Raw genomic sequence first — 22962 nt, forward strand, 5'->3', positions numbered from 1 at the left:
CTCAAAACTATTAACATTTTCCTTATGCCATGCAGTGTAAAATGTCACAGGTTAAGAATAATTTATGTTTTATTTTAAGGCTTCTGTCATACACTTTTGGTTGCTTGAATGAAAGAAAACATATACATTTCTCTGTCTACTCCATGACATTTTTTGTTGCACTGTGTATAAGACTCATAGTCACCATGGGCACCAATAAACACAACAGAACAAATCATAAAACCAGATATTAAAATACATGAGTGATGGGAGCAGCCTGGCCATTCATCCCTCGCTGTTCTCCTTCAGAGAAAATTGCTGTGGGAGTTACTTGGAATTTTTGGTTGGCCTGGTGTTTTTCAGTAGCTCAGTTTTTTGAGAATGCAGCTAGAAATTTTCTAAAATTGCAAGAAGAACCAAGCACCCACAGCACAAGCTTGGAGCATGGCTGCTTCCAAGTTATAAAAAACCAAGGTGAAATCTAAACTGCAGCCTCAACAGCAACCAAGATCAGCAGGGAATGAATTAGCCAGCCAAAGATGTAAAAATCCCAGTGTTGCTACAGATAATTAAATTTGAATTAAGCCTTATGTCAAAATGAAATTTACAGAAAAGCCCTATCAACAGAAGTAAAAACAGCATAAGCTTTAAATATCTTAATACTTTCTTTATATTCTTGCCTCTCCCTTTCCTTGAGATTATTCCACTGGCAGTTTGTTTTAATTGATTCTTATCAGGTTTTGCAAAGCATTTTTTGATGTATATGCATTAAGGATTTATTGTTTTAATATTTAAGAGAATGATAAATCTAAAGTTTGATTCAAAGAGGATGTTAAAAAAAGTATAAAAATCTCCTTCTGTACAACAGATTAATTTTGAAATGCTCTTAAACTAAGCAATGGCATTTTGTTACAGGAATTTGCTGACATTAAAAGAAAGTACACCATTCTTCAAGAAAAGCTAAAAGCCCAAAGACCTCCAAAAGTAACACTGGAAAAAGTGAAGCAGCTGAAAGAAGAAGCAGAAAAACTGGCTGAAGAGACTGAAAAAAAGATTAAAAGAATAACAGGTGGTGTTCTCACTTCTATAGCAAGTCGTAAACATTGTGACAGTTATGAATTCAAGACTGAAGTCCTTGCCCACAGACACTAACAGGCTAGATTCACCTGAAATTGGGTTTTAAACAACTTAACTGGTGAAAATACCTCCTGAAGCTACTCAGTTTAAAAATAGTTGAGTTGATTTGGCTTTTTCTGACGTAAATTGGTCGTTATAAGCAAACTTTAAGAACTGTCCACACGGGCACTTGCAGAGATTTTATTCAGTCAGTTTAAAAACAGGACAAGTGCAAAATCTGCATAAAACTTGGCTGTAGACTTAGTTGGAGGCCCTGATTTATGCACTTGCTTTGGGCATTTGGACCTGTGCTCTGTCTTTCCTCATATTACCCAAGTGATGGCTTGTATTACAGAGCTGCAGGGTAGCTGTTTTTCATCAGTCCATACTTGTTCCCCTTCAGACATTATCTCCGAGCAATGGCAGAACAACCCAGGCACAATTACTGGGTTGTGGAGACTGAAGCTGACGTGCCCTGAACCTGTGGGGCCATTACTGGGAAGCAGAGGGGTCATGGGCAGTGGAGACTGTGGCTGCTCTGGCTGTACCGGCACCAGCCCTCACCACCACACATCTCACCTTGGGTGGGTTTAGAGGGTCACCAAAAACGAAGAGCCCATCTCATGTCACTGCACACAGGAAACCTAATTCTGCCTGTAGCAAAGGTCTGGGCATTCCCGCTGGGAATCCTTAGGTCTAGGATCCTGCCAGGCTCAACATCTGAAAATACCATGTAACATCAGCAAAACTGAAGCTGAAACTCCATCCCAGCAGCAAATTCTCCAGGACAGGATCCAAATAAATATTTTGAGCATATACCTCGAGGAGAAGCATTAAGTGCTTCTCTCAGTCACTTCAAATGTCCCTATGACAAGGGTGCTGGAAGCAGGTAGAGAATACTCATTACCAGTGTGCTTACACTCGTGTAGCTTCATGGGGATCAGCAGAAAACATTCCCGTAAGGGAGACCTAAGCCCATTATGCCTGAATTGTCTAGGCTTGACACACATTAGTGGACACACTGTTCCTCCGAGTGTTTCCACTTAAACCAAGTCCTTTAAGAGGTCTGTGTCCTGCCCCATCCTAGCTGATGGACAAAAGCACATGCTGAGAAATTGATGTCTTTAAGGCTGTCATGCTTCTCTTACTATCCAGAAGCCAGACTTTCCCCTCCAGTTGCATATATAACATTCCCCATTTGAAATGGGCTTATTGTCTCTAAAACTTCTGGGAAAAGAAATGCTGTTAATCCCTGGATTTTACTTACACAAGAAATGTGAGCACCATTGCCTGTCTCTGCTCTTCCAGATTTGGAGAAGAAGCTTCAGGAGCTGAATCAAACCAAACAAGACAAGGCAGAGCAACTGAGACAACTAGAGGAAAAAGTGATAGCCATTAAAAATGAAATCATGGAGCAGGAAAGCAAGTATGCAACATGCAAAAGTTAGAGTCTGAACAGACTATCAGGTAAAATGCAGCTGAAGTCTCTATGATTACCACTTTCTGAGTTTCCTGGTAAAAGGGACTGTCCTCTGGAATTATATCTGAAGGAGCATATAGAATTTTGTCACACTGAATAATGTAATTTTCTCTTCCCTTCCCCCCCAGTTGAGTTTATATGGAAGTAGGAAATACATTTTAATAAACCAGCTGATTTAGTAATCAGGCTGTAGTCTTTAAGGGAGCTCTGTAATACACTCCTGTGCACAGCATAGGGCTTCTTGATTTAGAGTTTGGAAATCCAAAAGGAGGATTGCTCGGCACATGGTGTGATTGCTATGAGGCACATGGTGTGATTCTTGGGGTGTCCTGTGCAGGGCCAGGAGCTGGACTCGATGATCCTGATGGGTCCCTTCTAACTCAGCATATTCTTTTAATCTATGAAAATGCAGTGGGCAGTACCTCCATGCAGCACAAGCCCATTAGCAGTGGGCAACAGAGAGCCAATTTCCCAGTGCCCACTGGATGGCAGTGCACAGATGCTTAACACTGAAAGCAACTGGAAGGACCTTCCTTTGTCAATGGACCTCCTGCAATGCCTATTTTTCTTATGCTTATAAGGGGTTTCCCACATTTTTCATTAATGCAACCAACAACTGGAGAATAACTCCAGCTTTTTGGTTTAAGCAGTGACTCTAAAGGGCCAGAAATGTTGAAAAACAGTTTCTCCAGCTCTTCTCCCACATGCAGCACTTCACAAAAGTCAGGGTTTACTCAGCAGTTTTTTTGTAGCGATAAAGAAGATAGGAATTGGCCTAAATTTTAGTTCGTAATTCCTTTTATTATTTAAATACAGAAGGAAACTGGGGCTAAGCAGATGCTATAGAAGTGATAGAGTTTTAAAAAGACTGAAGTGAGCTATGCCTCTGTTTCAAAATCCTACCCTTGGTATACATATTCCTGCAGGACACAGAACAGACTAATGATGGCTTTTCCTCAGTTAAAAACAGTCCTGTCATTCCTGGCTGGATTGTCCCACAGCGAGCATTCATCATGGACTTCCTTCAGCCCAGTGCTGCTTCAGAGCTCGGATGCAGCCCAAACCACTTCTATAAAACAAGGAATGCTCTGCAGGAATACAGGGCTCTTAGCATTTACCCATCCTCATGCCAGCAGCACCAGTAAAACAATCCTTATCGATCCCACGGAGATAAACACCGCATAGTTATCACCCTGTGTTTACAAGAGCTAAAGCAGCATTGGTATGCGGTGGGGGGCTTGGGTGGGAATTGCTGGCACGGATGAGATTTCAGAGATAACTCCTCTGACTCAAACCAGCTGTGCTCCAGGGCAATGTGCAACATGCATTCCACACATAATAGCTTCTGCTGTGAAAATGATGGAATCAAATTATAATTTTGATATAATCTAACAAAGCCACCTGAATGCAAGAATGCATGTAATTTGTAGGTTAGCATTTTCTGAATTTTAGCACTTTGAAAAATCATCTGTGAGGTGTGAGACTTCTCTGTAAGTTACTAGGCTGTAGTCAGATGCCTGTATTTAGGCTGACTTTGTCATAATGCAATAGAACATCTCTGTTTTACTCGGAGCACACACCAAGCTGTTCACATGCAGATCTCCAGGTAACAAAGGATTTTCTGCAGGTTTCAATGTATCCTTGCTGCACTGCACCCGGAAGAGGCAAACTGAAGCGCTTAGACAGAAATTCTCAATTGCATATAAACCAAAATTATTTCATTCATGTCTTTAAAAATCTGAATTCGCAAGCAGAAAATTGAAAGAGAACTTCCTCCTAAAATCCACTGTTGGCTGTGAGAGTCGCCATATGGCTTTCCACAAGCTGTACAGATGAGAAATCTGTAAACACAAGGCAGTTAAATGTATCCATGGGGGGAAACAGAAATCGCTGGAAGAAAAACGGAAACAGGAAGAAAGCCAGCGTGGAGTCTAACCTCCCCAGCCTTCCTCCAAGCATGCTCAGACACACAAAGGAAGCAAACCTGATGTGACCAGCAGCTATAGAACTTTAAATCCATCCTGTGACTGCTTCTGAGGTTTACAACTGTGCATCATTCCCCATTGGAAGTGGCACAAAAACTTTTAAAGTGTTTTTTCAAAGTTAATTTGTGGGGAAAATGCTATATCTAGATCAAAAATACCTATTTTTAGTTCCCCCTGGACCTGTTCCTTGTGGGCAGAAGTGGCTTCAGAAAACTGTTTCTTGAAAAAAAATTAAAATCAGTATCTTGCAGTAAAGCATTTTGACTTCAATAGCACTAATCAAAATGCAAACAACACTCAACCAAACCCACATATAATCAAAGATATATTTAATCAAAATTATATCATCAGCTCTGTCTGCCAGGCATTCAACCACTGCAGTGTTTTAAGAAAACAAGTGATCAAGTGGATCCCACTGAGGTAAAATTCTGAAATTTTATTCTTTGAGAAGACTTCAAACACATCACAAGCACAGACACTGCAGTGCTGTAAAGCTGCTTCACCAACCACAAAAACAGAGCACAACACAAAACTGAATTTTTGTCATTTGAAGAAACAAATTAAAATACTCCCACTCACTATTTGTTGTGAGCACTGCAGAGAGGGACGGACACAAACAAGTTCTCTGCTCCTAATCACGCACACACTGAACGCTGGGAGTTCCAGCTACCTCTGAAAGGTGACCACAATTATGAGGGATGGTGGCCATCCAGTCTGGGGCTGCAACTCCAACTCAATCCCTGATGCCACATGGCAGAGTCACTCCCAGGCTGAAACAAAGAGTATTTGCATGCTGTCTCTGGCAAGGCATGAAGGAGCCTAGGCACAGCAGTTATCAGGGAGCTTGGAGGGCAATTTTACCCAATTTTAGGTATAGGAGAGGATAGGACTTCTACAAGGCTGTGAAACAGACAAAAAAAAAAAAGGAGAAAACTTCAATAAAAGTTGAAAAAATATGGGACAAAAAAAGTCCAGTGGCAATGAAACACTCTGTCCTTGCACAGTTGCACATGGAGTGATGTTGGTGCTCATCTGCCATGGACCAAAAGAGGTTCTAACCACAGCAAAGTAAAACATTTTCTGTTAGTGGGACAAAAATATTTGTTTTACTGAAGCTGAAAAATATGACGGGATTATGAAACTGAATTAGTTTTGTCAATTTAGAAGACCATATTGCAGGGGAAGTTTAAAATATTACAATTCCTGTCAGCTTAGAGTGATTTCACTTCATGGATATCTTTAATGAGACAGGCCCACAAGTTCTTTAATCAGGAGTCTTGGGTTATGTTTCAGACCTGCTGTTTAACCTTTAGGGCAAGTCATTTGGTATCTTTCTGTTTCTGCTTATCCATCTGTAAAATGAGAATGAGCATATTTACCTACCTCGGCAGGGTTTGCTGGACAGACAGACTGTGGTGTGTTTTCACTCTGGCACTGCAAATAGTGAGGGCAAAGTGTTCTTGGGGGACACTGGTACACGGTAAAGATTTACACAAGTTCATGTGTTACATATGTGAAAGCAAACCTCGGGTAAATAAACCCGGGGATCTCTCCCAGCCACACATCCATCCTTCATACTCGCTCCTTGGCATTTATTTACCAGTAAACCTTCCCCTTGGGTGCCAAGGGGACTCTGCCACCAGCCGATGAAGCCCCCGTGTCTGCCAGCAGAGCCCAGGGAAGCGACACGTGACGCTGGGAGCGCAGGGCAGCTCCAGCACAGCCATTTACGCCTTGCAGCTGCCCCAGCGCCCCTGGGAAGGCAGCACCACGTGAAACGAGTGACAGCCTGGCAGCGGCTGATCTGACGGGCCTCTCTGCCTGTGCCAGGGCCAGACCAGGCCATGTATGGCAGCACGGCCGCCACCTCCAGGAATGGCATAGGAACGGCATTCCTTAGCCACGTGTGCTGGCACCGCAGCACCGGGCAGTGTGGGGCCACCGAGCATCACACGTGACAGCTGCCAACACCCTGGTTCTTACCGCACAATCATCCATCCATCCATCCATCCATCCATCCATCCATCCATCCATCCATCCTTCCCTTCCCTCCCTCTCTGGCCCAGCCCCATCAGCACTAACCCCATTCCTTCACTGTTTCTCCACCGACAGGAACAAGGAGAGGGGTCACCCGATCGGTGATTCCTCCCACTCACCCCCTCCCCCCCAGTTATCGCACGCTGCCCAGAGCCTGCTCCCGACGCTGGAGAACAGCGGGGAGGGCACAACCTGTGGGCCAGGGGCTGGAGCCCGGCGTGTCTCCCTCGGGGCTCCCTGTCTGCAGCGGTTCCCCTCCCCGGGCCGCTCTCTCCCTGCTTCCCACCCCGACTGGGCTGCTCTTCCTCGACGGCAGCCGCCCTTGCGCTCCTGCCCCGAACGAGCGCGGCGGCGGGGCCAAGCAGCCCCGGGGCGGGGGGCCGAGCGGGAGGGGCTCGGCCGGGCCCGGCCCCGCGGGGGCGGTGGGGCGGAGGAGGAGGAGGACCGGGGGGCGCCCGACGGCGCGGGGCCACTGCCCGGGAGCCGCGGGAGCTGCGGCGCCTGCGTGGAGCGGCGGAGCAGCAGCAGCTTTCGGCGGCGCGTGGAGGGGCAGCCCCGTCCCGTCCCGTCCCGTCCCACCGTCTCCCGTCCCGCCGTGTCCCGTCCCATCTATCCCGCCGGTGCCCGCCGCCCGCCATGGGCCGCCTCCCGCTGTACCTCTGCTGCTGCCTCGGTAACTCCCGCCCCGCTCCGCTCCGCTCTGCCCGTCGGGGCACGGCGGGCCGGGCGCGTCCCTGCAGCGCCCGCCGGGGCGGCTCGGGGCGCGCAGCCTGACCGCGCTCCCGCTGCCCTCTCTCACCCCCTGTCCCACTCTCTCCCTCACCCTCTGTCCCGTTCTCTCCCTCCCTCCGCGGCCGCGCAGCGCTGTGGCCCGCGGCGGCACAGGAGCCCGAGTACAGCTACGGCTGCGCCGAGGGCAGCTGCTACCCGGCCACCGGCGACCTGCTCATCGGCCGCGCCGCCCGCCTCTCCGCCTCCTCCACCTGCGGCCTCCGCCAGCCCGAGCCCTACTGCATCGTGAGCCACCTCCAGGTGAGCGCCGGGGCGGGCGGGCAGCTCGCCCGGGCACCGCGCCGGCCGCCGCTCCGTGCAGGCGGCGGGGCGGCATCGCCTCCCGCGGCGCCCGCGGTGCGGGGGCATCGCTCGGGCCGGTGCGGGGGACGAGCCGCCGCCTGCGGGAGGGAGGCGCGGGCAGTGGGCTCCGGTGGGGCAGCATCGTGCCCCGCGTGGGACCCCAGACCCCGGGTCCAGGCAATCCCTCGCGGCTTTCGGCTCCCGACCCCCCTTTCCTGATCGAGGGATGGAAGGAGGAATGTGCCGCAGTAGGTTCAATTAATGCTTTATTTCCAGGCTTGCTGAGAGCCGTCTAGACAGTTTCCTGATGGAGAGTGGGCTGTAGGGCCCGGCAGTGTTTTGGCCACAGTCCCCGTAATGTAATTACATGTGTATGGTCTCCGAGTGAAAGGACGTAAATAAGGTTGTCTCAGCACATCTGGTGGAAAATCCAGAGCTCGTTGCTGTTTAAGCCAGAAGCAGCTCACCAAGCTTAAAATCTCAGAGACAGAAGGGATGGTGGAGAAGAGTAAAATATCAGTTATAAGTGGAACTCTGTTGAACTGAAAGTAAAGGGATAATCTCCGAACAAATTACTGTGGAGACAATAGGACCGGATTCTGGCACTTGGAAGGAAAACCACGGGAAGCAGGAGGGGCTGTAGCACTTGACCCATTTGTGCCCTGAAGTTACCAAATCTCACCCCTCCTTCACTGCCTTTAGTTTTACCATAGTGCTTTGTCTACTAGAGTTAATACTTTATTTAACATGGGGTTTAGCTTCACTGGAACATTTTCAGAGTATATTGAGATTGACTGCAGCTTAGCATCACTTGTAGAACGGACTAACAATGGCACTTTGTTATGTTGTCTCAAAAAATGTTGAAGTGCCACAGTAAAAAGCTTCGCTTCAGAAGTTCTCTGCCCTTATTCCTGATCTCACAGCCCCAGTTCAGCATTTAGGATGTCCCTGGTTACTTCTGAACCATCGTGGGTGGTATTGAAGAAATCGTGGGAAGGTGCCGAGTATCCTCTTAATAACATGAGACTTGGCCGCGTTGAGTGCTTTGCAGAATTAGGTCTTCTAGGATTCAGTTTTGGTGGGAGGAGTGAATTGTGGCATGAGGTGCTAGGGCAGAGGAACCTGGAGCTGGCAGGAGCAGACATCTTCCCTGGAACCCCTGCTCTTGCCATTCTCTCTGCTGGAGGAGTCTTTGAGGACTGATGGTAGGTAAAGCACTGAACTTGGGAGGAGCTGCTGAAGTCCACACTGGTGAAAGGAAAAACCTATGTGGTGCAGACATGCCAGCTCTCACATTCTTGGCTGATAAAGCACCACGTTATTCTCCGTAAACATGCTCTAAAAGAATGAAGCTTGTGTAGCTTTTGACAGTGATGGGTTGCTGGTGTGTTGGGACTCCCTCATTGCCATGCAATGAGCTTCCCTCCCTCATCTGCTTCCTCCAGTTGATTTGGGCAGGAACCCTCCCTTTTGGTTTGGCTTGCATCCTACCTTGCAAAATCATGAAGTGGTGGTTTGGGGCACTAGGACAATGCAAAAAAAGCACAGTTTGTAGTAATAGCCATGATGGGGTTTTGTCGTCCTGGTGAAGAAGCTTCTGGTTTTCCCAAGTAGCAGATGCCAGACTTGCTCTGAGCTGATTTTCTATGGGCACACCTTGTAATGTGTGCAGATGGAGTTTATGTGCTTGGAGTTGAGAAGATGCAAGGAGGACTTCGACCATCCGGATTCAGAGTCAAGTCAACCCTGTGCTGAAAGGGCTCAATCACTAAATCGCTGATGGCCCCTTGACGTGCACTGAGCCTTGCAAGAGGTATCCCTAATGCAAACAACTTGCATCTCCAAGCTAGCTCCTAAAAGCCAATATGATTTCACACAAGTTGTTGAAGATGCAGTTTTGCACATGTGCACTTTTACAGAAGCCATTCAGCAATTTTCTGTAGGTGCTGCCTTTGGTTCTGGCTTCTGCTGGGGAATACTTGTGTTGGAAGAGATTTCCTGAAACTGTAATTTTGATAAAAAACATACTTCCCCTAAAAATGAAGTTTATGGAATTCCTGGCATGTTTTCCATTTGACAATTTGCATTAATTCATAAAGGTAAATACACTTGGTATTTCAACAAAAAAATACCTTTGATGACTCCTGCAGGCAAAATGAATGGAATGTGATATGGATGGAAAATACTCTTATCTGCAGGAAGCAACTATTGCCCCACGGATAAAATCAGTAATGCTGATTATTGTGTTGTTTCAGGAGGACAAAAAATGTTTCATATGTGACTCTGAGGATCCCTTCCATGAGACTCAAAATCCTGACAGTCATCGCATTGAAAATGTTGTCACCACGTTTGCTCCAAATCGCCTGAAGCTCTGGTGGCAGTCAGAAAATGGTATGGGGCTTGTCCGGAAAATGCTGTGGGGTTTGTCTGGAGCCATTTCCGGGTCTGGGAGCTGTTTTCCCTCCTTTTGTTTAAGGATACCTGTGGGTTTGCTGTTATCTCTGGCCTGGTGATTACTGCCCTGTGAAGGATCATGCTGTGTGAGGAGGGATGAGTAAAACTGGCTGCTTTTGTGTGCCCAGGAGTGATCCTTAATCCATAATGAAAGCCCCCGACTCCCCCAGGAGTGTTGGAAACAGCCATCCCAGCACTTTGCAAGAATCCTTTCCTAAAGAAAAGAGTTTTCCACAGTGGCCTCAGATCTCACTCATGTTTGGGCAGCAGGAGCAGAGCAGCCTTCCAGGAGTAAATATCCCAGGCAGCGCTGCCAAGGAAGCACCGCAGGGCTTCCCCGTGCTGCTGGACTGGAGGGAGGTTGTGGAAGGAGGAGATTTGGGTGCAGAGCTGGGGGCTGTCGCCCTGCCTGCAGACCTCCTGTTTCCCTTTCCTACCCCAGGAGAGTAAAGCCAGGAGTATCTCTTACCCTGCAAATTGCCTTGTCCCTCCTGGGCTCCCTGAATTCCCTTATCCATATGCCAAACAATAAAATGAACTCCATATAAAAGCCAACCAGTTAAAAAACATATTGCACGTTAGTTTGGTGGAGGTTTTTTTGTTGTTTTTGGGTTTTTTAATCCTTCCTCTGCCTGTTATACTTTTCTGGTTATGCTTTTGGCATGCCTTCATACACAAAACAAGGCATTGAGGTTTCTCAAAGACTAGTCCTACCCTGAAGCTTTAAAGCCAGCTGGACAGGACAGGATTTCTGCAAAAGCATTGGCAGTAGATGCCTTACTGTATATGAAAAAAAAAAAGTAATATTTATAACAGTTTTGTTGCCTGTTATAGAAAGGTTTTCACAAAATCATTTTTAATCATGTAGATCAGCCTAGCAAGCTGCTTGCCTCCAGTGGCTCTCTTCTAACATTCCAGATAATTCATGTTTCTTGCAACAGACTTGGCAGCATTCACACAGAAAAGTTCTTAGCTCATAAGGTCATGAAAATGTCCTTCAACAATAAAAAACAAATGATTCTTTCTGTCCAATTCATGTTTTCTTCTATTCAGGCATACAACATAAGGGACCATTGCTGCATCCTTCACATTATGTTACAGCTGGTTGAAAATTTGACTGCTTTATTGTTTTATTATTTTTATTTCTTACCCTTTCTCCTCTCTGTAAATCTTGATTTTATTTTTTATTTTGAACTACAGTATAATTAGTATCCAGCTGTTTTGAGAGGTCTTTTCACAAGGCAAAATAATATTTGTAGCTGTTTTTCTTCCTTTCTGTGTAGAGTCCTTGACCGTAGGTAGTCATACAGCAGAGTTTGGAAAACCTTTTGCTTCTCACCAGTTTCCTAGCTCTTGTGATTGCAAAGCAGGGCTATGATAGTTGCTTTAGGAGTATCTCAAAACCAGGTTGTGAAGGAACTGTGGACAGGAGAATCCAGACAGTGAAAAAGAGTGGGAAGTGGTCTCCACCAGACATGGGTGAGCCTTGGGGTGTTAGGGCTGCAGAAGCTCTGCTGCCAGATGGGCTGTAGTATGTGAGGACAGCCTGGGGTCATTGTGTAGGTCTGGGCACAGCATCCCCAGTTGTACCAGCTGCTGGGTGCTTTGGTGCCAGGACCCAACCGTTGCAGTCTGGTCTCTGCCCTACATCCAGTGATGCCATGATACGCAGTCTGAAGTTAGGTAGTGCAGGCTCACGCTTTGGGTGTAGCGTGTTTGGTGCCAGTGATGCACAGGAATCCCATGTGTGATCTTCAGCAGATCCTTGGTGTCTTCTCTTGTACCTCAGAAATGCACTAACCCTCACACTCCTTTTTTACAAAAGAGCCCAGTGGTAAATAAAAGAGCCTCTGCGCCAACAGAGCGAAGAGCTTTGGCAAAATTTAGATGTAGAAGCTGGTGGGTGTCCTTGTTTACTGCACGCCTTCTTTTCTCTGCCCTTGCAGGTTTGGAAAACGTGACTATCCAGCTGAACCTGGAGGCTGAGTTTCATTTCACTCATCTCATTATGACCTTCAAGGTAAGGAAACCACAGCCTTACCCTGAACCCTGAAACATGGGGAAATGAGAGGTCTTGTAGTCCTTCGCATCTGTTTGATATTTGGGATTTAAGTTTTGTCTGAGCTGTTTGGCCTGATTTTTTTGGAGCTGCCAACCATTAACCCCTGCAGAAGTCATGCAGAAAGGCTGAGCTGTAACTTGTGTTTGAGCCCTAGTGAGGCTGCAGAAGGAATCATACTGAAGCTGGGGTTTGTGTTGGTGTGTCTCTAGCAGTTGTGTTCTAGAAATCATATAGTAGCAAGGATTTTTTTTCCTAAAAAAAAATTGGCCATAGTATCGGCTTTCATTTGGCAAATGGAAAGGTCTTCAGGAAGAAGGAACATCTGTACACAAAGTGTCTTTGTTTCTTTACAAACAGATGTCTTGGAATGGCAGAGTATGTCCTGTACATCCTGAATCACAGGCAAGCGCTAGTGGCAACCTTCAGCTGAGGTTTTGGGGGCTGCAGGTCCTGCAGGGCTAGATCCCTGCTCCTCCCATGTGGACAAATGAATCTCTTCATTTTTACCCATCAGCTTTCTAGGAAAGCTGGTTCCTCTTTACTGTAGCATCAGTTAGGGTTTCTCCCATTGCCTCAAGGTGGTGGCTGAGGTGGAAGATGGTCCTTCTTGCTGGACCCAGCAGCAAGGGACCCCCAAACAACCTCTAATGTGATGAGGCTGCTGCAGCCATTGTACCCCAGTGCTGGGGCTTGGTCTGCCGTCAGGAGGAAGACTTTAGGGGAAAGATACTTTTAATAATGAGTTGTTGACTTTGTGTGGTAGGCACTTGAACTGCCTTACCTCTGGGTTGCTACATTTTCTGTTGGGTGAGATACCAGTTTCTAAATCAGGTGTTATTTTCAGCCAGGAAGCACAGAGAAAATCTCTTTTCAGCTGTGATTGAAATGCTTTTGTGCTTGGCTCTGGGAGGTCCCCCTCTGAATACCTAAAACTAATGAATTGATGGTTGGTGTTTCTTGGTAGGTGCAAGCCAGGTGTTACTACCTGTTTTTTGAAAGGCAGCATGTAAATTGAAACACGATATTTTTTAGGTCAGAGAGATTAAAATCTTTCAAAAATCTCATAAACTATTTGTTCTAGAGTTCAATATGTGAAGGTAAGAAGGACAGTAGTTTGTCAGTGGTGAAGCAAATGCAGCCTGCCAGAGTCTGGGCAAGGTGAGCAGGAGGAGGGCCAGTGGAGACTGGGGGAGTCAAATGCAGCAAGAGTGGATGAAGCTGAACCTCTCAATCTCCTTAAGAAGAAGGTTTTCTTAAGGGAGCATAGAGGATGATTAGTACTGAATGTCAGAGACACTGCAAAACGTCATGTAGTCAGACAAAGAGAGGTGGGCAATCCCAGGGCTTCTCTGAGCATCAGAGGTAACTGCTCAGCAAGAACTTCTGGGTGTCAGAGCTGGGGAGGAAGCACTGACAGTGGCCTCTCAGTCCTTAGGGCAGGAGAGGAGGCCCATTAGGTCCTTTATAAGAGATTAGGCAAGGACGTACAGCAGTGAAGAAGGATGTGCTGCTGTCCACAAGCAGTGGAAAGAATCTTTTTGTCTCCCTAAAGCCCTGCTTTAACCCCCACTTTTCAGAAAGGATTTGGAATCCAAAAAGCTTACAAGTTCGCTTATTTATTGTAAGTGTATTTAAACACTTGGCCACTGAGTGCCATTTTCTGAAGATGGGGCATCTGTGGTTTGATGTGTGTTACTTCAAATATCTACCCCTGAGCAGAAAGTGGGATATCATCAGAAAAATATTCGCAATATTTCCAAATATTGGAAACAGTGCGGGGAGAGAGATTAAAATTCAGGCATGGATTACTTGCACTAAAAAGCGCTCAATGTAAATGCAAGTAATAATTAACTGAATAAAATCTCTTTTGTTTTTCTTACTGTTAGACATTCCGTCCTGCTGCAATGTTGATTGAAAGATCGTCTGACTTTGGAGAGACATGGCAAGTTTATAGGTATTTTGCATATGACTGTGAGAGCTCGTTTCCTGGGATTTCAACTGGACCCATGAAGAAAGTGGATGACATAATTTGTGATTCCCGATACTCTGACATCGAACCTTCAACAGAGGGAGAGGTCAGAGTAATTTTTTTCCCAAAATGTTTATTGTGTAGACCTTTTGTCTCTTATTTTTAAAGCTGAATCTTTTGTTGTTTGATTTTTTTCCTCCAGGTAATATATCGTGTTTTAGATCCCGCTTTTAGAATTGAAGATCCATACAGTCCAAGGATTCAAAGTATGTATGCAGTTACCTTCCAGTCTCATTTGAAAGCATTTCAATACTTACTTGCTTACAAAAAACAATAAGCCACAAAGTTATTCATTAGCTCTGATTGCAGTTTTGAAGTCATATGAATACCTTTGTGTATGATTCCTTTTCCTAACTTGGACAGTGACATGAAATAACAATCGGTGTTGTTGACTCAAGGGATTGCCCTAAATATGCATCATTGGAGTTGGTCCTTTTCTTAATTGATCAGGGTTTTATTTTCATTAAAGACCCCCTCTTCTTAAAATACATACAGTTGCCAAGAGAAACCTTGGACTGTGATCCTGTAATTGTACAGTATTCAGAAAGCAAAGAAATAGAACTACAAAGGTACTTAGATCATTGTGCATGTCTAGCTAAAATCAGTGGGTCCACGTTTTATTTTTCAGGGCTTTGAGTCATAACTTTGGAACAGTTGGCTGTGGTAGCGCTGCATGGCTGAACTACACAGATGTGGTCATGAACCACGACTTACTGTAGTGTTTGTGTCTGGTCATGGCAGTCCATGAATGCAAAGGCAGAGAGATCTGTTGCTGATGTGGCTCAAAGAGAAACTGTGGGGCATTTGGGCTGAAGGAACTGCTTGGCCTTAAGCTTGACCTCCCATTTAATGTGCATTCTCAGTTTCAGTTCATGTCCTTCAGTGCAAAGCTACCCGGGCAGCAGGAAATATCTGCAGTAGAGAATTGTCTGCTGGTTGCTATACAAGTTTAATGTTAGGGGTTTTTTAACAGACATTTTAAAGTAGAAACTGCTTTCATGGGCTTGAAATGCTCTTTCAAGTGTAGTTCAAGGCTATAAGAAATTACACAAGATTCACAATATCAAAGTGGACATGTAGACTGAATTAATTACTGCAATATTGTCTTCCCATGGATTATCCCTCAAGAACTTCTTTGTATTTGGTCAGTGATGGGGTGTTGCTTCTTTCCACAAAATGTAACTAATTATATTTGCTAGCAAAGCAGGGCATACGCAAAACAAGAATTATTTGTGTCTTTATTTCCATCTAGGACTTTTTCCAAAAGGCTTGTAACTCCTAAGGCTCTTGGTCCACTTGTCAGCAGTTTCTTAATATCGAGTCCTTGCCTATCTTATGTTTAGAGAACCAGTGTCTCCTTGGTGGTGCTGTTCTGCGTGCCTTTAATATTTGTAGTTGTGCCTGCGCATATCTACAATAAAGTAGACTAGTATTTTTACTTAAACTTAAACTTATACATTTATCAGTCTGTAGTAAAATAATGTAATTTCTTTTTTATTTAATTTGGGAGTCTGAAGTGATCTATAGTATCTAAGTGCTGAAATTAAATCTGATCTAATCTGCCTATAGGAAGTGTGCGTAGGAAGTCACTCCTGGCTTCCTCCCATTCAGTACAATATCTGGTAAATAATTCCAAAATGGGTTTTGTGAGTTTCTGGGGATTTTTTTTTTTTGTGTCCCCTGCAGACCTGTTAAAGATTACGAATCTGAGAGTCAAATTCGTCAAGCTGCACACGCTGGGAGACAATCTCTTGGACTCTAGGATGGAGATCCGAGAGAAGTACTACTATGCCATCTACGACATGGTGGTTCGTGGGAACTGTTTCTGCTATGGACACGCCAGTGAGTGTGCACCGGTGGAGGGCTTAGATGAAGAAGTGGAAGGAATGGTAAATATTCACAGTTTTTGCATAAAGCTCTTCCTGTCTGTGCCTCTTTTAAGTGATTTGAACACAAATGTAAAGATAACACATCTGTACCCCTTCTCCACACTCTTGATTTTCAAACAAAAAACTGTTCTAATTATTCTTTCTCAGCAAACATATCTGTCCTTATAGGTGTTAATCAAACACAGAGATCTCAGATTAGGTGAAAATTGTTTCAATGTTCCTTTTCTAATTATGTTAAAGAGCTGATGAAATTCAAAGGTAGGAATGAAGAAAGGGGGTGTAACCTTATTGGGTCAGAGACAGGTGTTGATTTGGTTACCCTAAAATTGGAGCAAATAGAGGCATCAAAGGATGTGAATCAAACATGTCCTGTGTTTGTATCAGTTGTTACCAACTGAGAAGTGGAGACTGTAGCCCTAATTAGCACAGACCCTGAAGGAAAATCCTAGTTGTCTCCCTGGTACGCTGCTGCACAAGTGCCACATCCTTTCTGGGGTCTGTTTTTCTGGATGATTTTTGCCTCACAAGCAGTAATAGCACCCCTGTTAATGCGTCAGTTATTAACTCGGTGGAAATGTGAAGCGTACAGGGAAGTTGTGTGGGTTGTCCACGGGCCGCTGGATGCTGTCAAACCCATTATGCTCCTTTGCCCTGTGCTTTTGGTCCCTAGCTACACTCGAGCTTTGCCTTTAACATCATGGCTTCAATGCTGGTAGTTCTGGTGAACTATGGCAGCAGCTGTCACATGATCATTGCAGGTCTAGTCTACTTGGTGTTTGTTTTGTACACAGTGAAGGCAGTCTGGGGTTGATGGATAAACCCCATCCAAACTGTTTATCTTTGCTTTGAGAACCAAGGCAGAGCTGGAAAGCGGGGCTGGGCTAGTGGTGCTGATATAACTAGATGCATTTTAATAGCTAATTAACAGCTAATAAAAAGCTAAGTTTTAGTTCCAAGAGGCTTTTGTGATTATTGAGGTGGAACTGTGCTCTCCTTGTTTATATCTGAAAGCATTTATTTGGGCACTAGTTCCAGTAAGGAAAGAAGGACGAGTTTGTATGAGGACATTCTTACCTTGGCAGGTAAAGGACACTCCTATGGCCCTTTATGCCTTTCTAAATGCATTTAGGTAGATGAAAGTCTCCAAAAGTATATCCATTATGTACTAGCTATATTTTGCATTAATTGGAGAATGTTTTTTTTTTTTCCCTTTGATAAACAACTTTCTTTTTTTCTTTTTTTTTCTTTCTTTTTTTTTCGATTACAGGTCCACGGGCACTGCATGTGCAGACATAATACCAAAGGATTAAACTGTGAACAGTGTTTGGATTTCTACCATGACTTACCCTGGCGCCCCGCTGAAGGTCGCAATAGTAACGCATGCAAAAGTGAGTTTGACTAAAACGCAGAACTGCACTCTGTGTTACATGCTGTTACTTGGGAACTTGTGACCGTGTGTAAAGTCCTGAATGTTCTTTGGTTGACATCGTGTGTCTTTTCTGCAGACTTGCATCTGCCCCAGGACCAGGCTCTTACTTTGCTTTCTGCCTTTGTCACAGAGTGCAACTGCAATGGCCACTCCAGCCAGTGCCACTTCGACATGGCTGTGTACATGACGACAGGGAACACCAGCGGAGGAGTGTGTGACGACTGCCAACACAACACTATGGGACGCAACTGCGAGCAGTGCAAGCCCTTCTACTTCCAGCACCCAGAAAGAGATCTGCGGGACCCTGACGTCTGTGAGCGTAAGTGCAGCCTCACTCCTCAGGTTGGGAATGGCCTTGACAGAAAGTGGTTGTCTTGGAGGTCTTGAGCGAGCCTGGCTGGTTTTCATTTTCTCTTTGAGAATCTGGAAATTTACCTGGTCCTAATGTGTTCAACCCTTTCCATGTCTAATACTTGCAAGAGTGATGCAGTCTCTCTACGCAGCAGCTTAGTTTAAATAACTTAGTGTGAGACTTGGCCTTTTATTTTGTAGCAGTTAATAAAACATGTGCAATGCTTCCTTCTTAGCTTGCGACTGTGACCCAGCTGGCTCCCAAAATGGTGGCATCTGCGATCGCTACACTGATTTCTCCACTGGCCTCATTGCCGGACAGTGCCGTTGTAAATTGTTTGTTGAAGGGGAGCGTTGTGACCTCTGCAAAGAAGGTTTTTATGGCCTGAGTGCCGATGACCCAGCGGGTTGTCAGTGTGAGTAAAAACATATGTTCCTTTATGTGTGATCAAAAGCTCTTTGAGGAGCTGTTAGAGCTGGGAGAAATTGTTTTGTGGGGTGGATTTTTTCTTTTTTTCCCTTTCTTTCATGTTTTTGCTGAAGGAAAAACATTATTGTAGATTTGCTGTAGCTTGGAGTTGACCAGTCCTTAAAACCCAGTTCACCTGCTGATCCTTCTTGTGTATTCAGTAGAAATATCATAGTCCTCCTTATTTGTTTTCAATGATAGTCTCTAAGCCAGGGAAGTTTCACTGGGATGGGTGGTGGGCAAAGTGTGCAATTAATTTCTGTCCTGGGGAATTCAGGGGAAGCTTTAATGTATATATTTAAGTTGAATACTGTCTAAAATATGACTCCAATCCTGCCTTTTGACCTGCCTGTTTCTATTTCCCAATCTAGCTTGTGCATGTAATCCTCTGGGTACCCACCCCGGGGGGAATCCTTGTGATTCGGAGACAGGAAACTGCTATTGTAAGCGTCTGGTGACAGGAAAGCAGTGCAATCAATGCCTGGCAAGTAGTTTACCATAAAATAAATTAGGAGACAGTGGTGTGAGGGAGGCTGGATTGTGGAAAGCGTGGAGTCTAGTGCTAGGCACTGTCTCTGACTGCCTGAAAGCCCATGCCTGGCATTCAGGCTGGAGTGGGCACCTCAGGATGTCAGCAGCGTGCTGTGTTACAGGGAGCTGGGATGCATGTCAAGGCGGACAAGAACATCCAGTTTAATTCCTGGGACCGTAAGGAGTGAGACATTAGGATACCTGTGGTTGCTCTGTGGAAGTGAGGGATCTGGGGCAGTTCTGCTGAAGTCCTCACTGGGGTGAAAGACAAAATGATCAGGGAAGCAGTGTTATCAAAAAAATTGCTTCCTATACGGGCCATTATTTTAGGCAGGGATTATTTCATACGCATACATTTCCATGTAGTGTTTATGCATGCTGGAGTGTTATAGAAACAGACTGTCAGATAACTGGATGTGTTTGTACAAACACTGACAGACTCTTATCTAGCAGTGGAAAAGCTAAAGCAGTGTGTCTGCCTGTCCAACAAGCAAGTTGCAGAGTAGCAGTCCTGGAAGGGCAGTGTCCCACATTTGGCTTGCTTGCCCTTGAAATGCTCAACAAGGTGGGAGGAGAGCAGGTGGGGGGTGGTGTTGGTGGTTGTGGGGGTAGACCTACAACAAGGGGAGCAGGATTCATGGGTTGTGGGGGCAGTCTGGGATAGTTTATGCCGAGTATTTAAAAATTTGCCTTTGGATATGTCAGATTAAATCTACATCAGGTAACATTGCCGGTGATGTTTTTTACTGCAGCCTGAGCACTGGGGCCTGAGCAACGACATGGATGGATGTCGGCCGTGTGACTGTGACCAGGGAGGAGCATTGAACAACAAGTGAGTCTCAGCCCAGTTACTCTCCTGTAATCATTCACCCAGTGAGTTGCATGTTGTTTGCGATCACAACATCCAGGGCTCAACATGCCCTGGAGGAGGATGTTTGGGACCATCTTTCCATTCTAGAAGGTGGCAGGTCTTGATTGCAGCAAGAGTGACAGAGGCATCCATGTCTTTTCCATACTGAACTACCTCTGTTTGTGCCACTGGTGCAAGTGAACATGTAAAACTGTTTTTAGTGTAGCTCTGCCTTTGGTCATCCGGGGTAGGAGTGAGACATAGATTAATCTCTGCCTTGACCATAACGTGGGGTATGGTCTATGTCAAAGCTTTGATCTTACAGGAGGAAAGCAGGAATCAGGCACTGATATGGACAGTCAGGCTGGTTCTTGGTTTGTTCCCAGACTGGCCCTTTGGCCAGTCTGTCTGCCCACCAGTGCTGGGGGAAGCGCACTAGCTGCACAATATTGCTCCATTGCCCTAGTGGTGCTGCGTGGGGTGGGGTGTGGACCTGGAAGTGCCTACCAAGAAGATGGAGATTTTTTTTTTTAGAGAAAATTGTAAGTTTTGAATATGCATCCATCACTATCATCATGGAAAGTCCTGGCTTAGATGCCTTGTCAGCAGAGTGCTGGGTAGCCTGCTCCTCTGACCAGAGCAATTTTCTGTGTTAGGTGTGTGTCTGACCTCAGGATTATCAACAGCATCATATTCCTTCGCTCCCTTTTTTTTCCCTCCCCCCTTTCCTCCACAAACTCTTTTAAATGTCTTGCTTTTGTCTAAAGCCACAGAAGTTTCCCAAGGGGGTCAATGAACTGTTTCCCACTGGAGCCCATGGGACCACACTGGGGGAGTGTGGGATTGGTCTTGGTGTGACTCCTATAGGGCGTCACAGCCTACAGACACACCATCTGCATCAGGGATTGCCGTGGGAATGTCCCACGGGCCATCTCTCCTGTCTGCTCCTGGGTGAATTATTAGCCCTTGGCAGACAGCAGTGTGGATGTTAGGGATTATTTACTCCCCCATGCTTGCTCCCTCTGCACAGATGGGTTACACTGCACAGCCCATAACAGCTCCCCAGCACAGCTGCTTCCAGGGATTTGGGGTAACATGGCCCAGCCTGTTTCCCATGTGCTGAGCCCAGTGATTGCAAAACCATGTGGGGAGGAGATGTGCGGCATCCTGGCACAGGCAGGCAGCAGCTGTGCTCTCCTCCGACCGCAGGAGAGCCGCAAAGCCCAGCTCTGGATCCTGACTTTTCTCCTGACGTCATCAGGAAGGGGGAGCTTTGCCCTCCTTGGGGTTCCTCAGCTGCTGAATTGCTGCCTCCTGGCTCCTGCTCAGGGTGTGGGATGCAGCATCTGGGACAGCCCCGCCTTGCCCAAAGTTCATCCCCGTGGTGTAATCCAGGTGGTGGAGTCATTGCCATCCCTGGAGGGGAAACTTCCCAGCTCCTCTTCTGGGGCAGCTAAGGCACTTCTGGCATCTCAAAGTGAACATTTAAATGAATCTCTGCAGTTTCAAGAACAGTTTAAGTTAAAAATTACTCTTTCAGTGGGGGCTTGAAAAGCTTGGAGATTTTCCATGGAAATCAGAGGCATTTAACGTTCGAAAATGTTTTGAAATCCCACTCAAATTTAAAGAAAGAGGTGTATTTCCTCTTTCTATGGAAAGGTGACCAAGCATGTGCAAAATTATGACATGCTCGAGGGTATTTCATAATGCAGGGCAGACATTCTGGGAACAATAAAACTGCCAAAGGCAGTTTGGGGATAGAGCTGTATTGAGAAAATAAAATGGCTCATTACAAAGGAAGAGAATCTCTATGTCACCGTGGACAGACTTTCTGTGTTCCTTCATGATGTCCCTGTCCCACATCCCTGGCTGTGTCCATCCTACTCTGAAGCAGCCAGGTATGGATTTTCTCCCCTGCGTAGCTGCTGATGGGTGACCCCTTGGGATGTGCTTTGCAACATGCAAGAGCAGCTTGACATCCTGGGGCACACAAGGGTCATTTGTGTTCTTGCTCTGCCTGAGCCCATACCAACAGATACGCTGCTTGCATGGCTTGCAAGCCTGGAGGCAAAGGCTGCTCTCAGTTTGCAGGACAGACATGGCACTTTATGTCTGTGGTAGGAAGTGAAGCTCCCAGGACTGCTGTCTGGCCCCAAGGAACTACCTCCATCCATAGCATGAAATCCTCTCACCATCCAAACAGAGGGAAACCATATGCAAACTGCATACTGGAAATGATCTCTGGCCCATGCTTGCCCCAGCCTGAGCCTACATGTTGTTTTGGAGAATGACAGTTAGGTTGAGCCAAGGCTGTGCCCAGGACCACACTGCCATTTTAGTAGTGCAGGTGGCCCAACTGCAGAGCCCAGGAACATCTCATATCCAGACGCAGCTGTGTTCAGAAGTGCTCTTCCTCCTGTGTCACTTTAAAAGTCAAAGCGGAAGAAAGCTCTAGCACTGTCTCATCGTAGCCAAGATGTGTTGTAAATTCATTGCTCTTTCATTTTAGCTGCTCAAGTGAATCTGGCCAGTGTGAATGCCGGCCCCACATGTTTGGCCGTCAGTGCAACCAGGTGGAGCCTGGCTATTACTTCATTTCACTCGATCATTACATCTACGAGGCGGAGGAAGCCAACTTGGGTCCCGTGAGTAGCACTTTTTGTGGTCTGGTGTGTCTGGAGAGGTGTGGGGAAGTTGTTTCACCAGTTGGGCGTTGGAAGCATCTGTTTTATACCCTGAGTGTTTTGTAATTAAAACTTCCAGAGTGTGGAAAACACAAAGCTGAATTGTATCAGAAAACCGTTAGCCTTTAGCTTTTCAATCAATAAATAATACAATAATTAGGGGGGAGGAACTGCCATTTTTCTTTTTAAACCTATTTCTTTGATCATGACTGTAGAGTTAGTTCCTTGTCACCATCCCTCTCTGAACCCTACTGCAGGCACACCCACCACACCCACTTCTACTCCCCTTATCTCAGGAGTGGTGGGGACAGACACTGGCTCTTCTCTTTGGTGCCACTGAAACTGGGAGGGAACAAAGCACGCATTTAAGCACATTGCCTCAGCTTTTATAGTTTCAGTACATCAATAACCTTTCTTTTATTAATTACTAAACCCACAGTTTATTGTGCAAAGAACTGGTTTTGTAATTGAGGTTGCCTCTAGCTTGTTTTGCCTGCTGGCATGGTACAGCAGTCTCTGGCTCTTTCTGTTGCCCACCACACA

The 22962-nt window shown here is 45.9% G+C and overlaps 2 protein-coding genes across 2 annotated transcripts in view; both read left to right on the forward strand.

Moving 5' to 3' along the window:
• Positions 1 to 2740, forward strand: part of LAMB4 (laminin subunit beta 4) — a 55143-nt gene extending 52403 nt beyond the window's left edge. The window contains exons 34-35 of the mRNA XM_027639992.1: positions 895 to 1048; positions 2404 to 2740. Of these exons, the coding sequence (XP_027495793.1) occupies positions 895 to 1048; positions 2404 to 2543 (294 nt within the window). The 3' untranslated portion in view covers positions 2544 to 2740. The remainder of the gene's footprint in view (positions 1 to 894; positions 1049 to 2403) is intronic.
• A 4464-nt stretch (positions 2741 to 7204) lies between these two features.
• Positions 7205 to 22962, forward strand: part of LAMB1 (laminin subunit beta 1) — a 41416-nt gene continuing 25658 nt past the window's right edge. The window contains exons 1-13 of the mRNA XM_027639998.1: positions 7205 to 7270; positions 7460 to 7629; positions 9927 to 10062; positions 12072 to 12145; positions 14074 to 14262; positions 14359 to 14422; positions 15903 to 16105; positions 17373 to 17493; positions 17665 to 17853; positions 18122 to 18301; positions 18726 to 18838; positions 19638 to 19717; positions 22245 to 22380. Of these exons, the coding sequence (XP_027495799.1) occupies positions 7234 to 7270; positions 7460 to 7629; positions 9927 to 10062; positions 12072 to 12145; positions 14074 to 14262; positions 14359 to 14422; positions 15903 to 16105; positions 17373 to 17493; positions 17665 to 17853; positions 18122 to 18301; positions 18726 to 18838; positions 19638 to 19717; positions 22245 to 22380 (1692 nt within the window). The 5' untranslated portion in view covers positions 7205 to 7233. The remainder of the gene's footprint in view (positions 7271 to 7459; positions 7630 to 9926; positions 10063 to 12071; positions 12146 to 14073; positions 14263 to 14358; positions 14423 to 15902; positions 16106 to 17372; positions 17494 to 17664; positions 17854 to 18121; positions 18302 to 18725; positions 18839 to 19637; positions 19718 to 22244; positions 22381 to 22962) is intronic.

The sequence above is a fragment of the Corapipo altera genome, unplaced genomic scaffold (assembly GCF_003945725.1).
Source record: "Corapipo altera isolate COAL_440 unplaced genomic scaffold, ASM394572v1 1b, whole genome shotgun sequence".
NCBI classification, from domain to species: Eukaryota; Metazoa; Chordata; class Aves; order Passeriformes; family Pipridae; genus Corapipo; species Corapipo altera.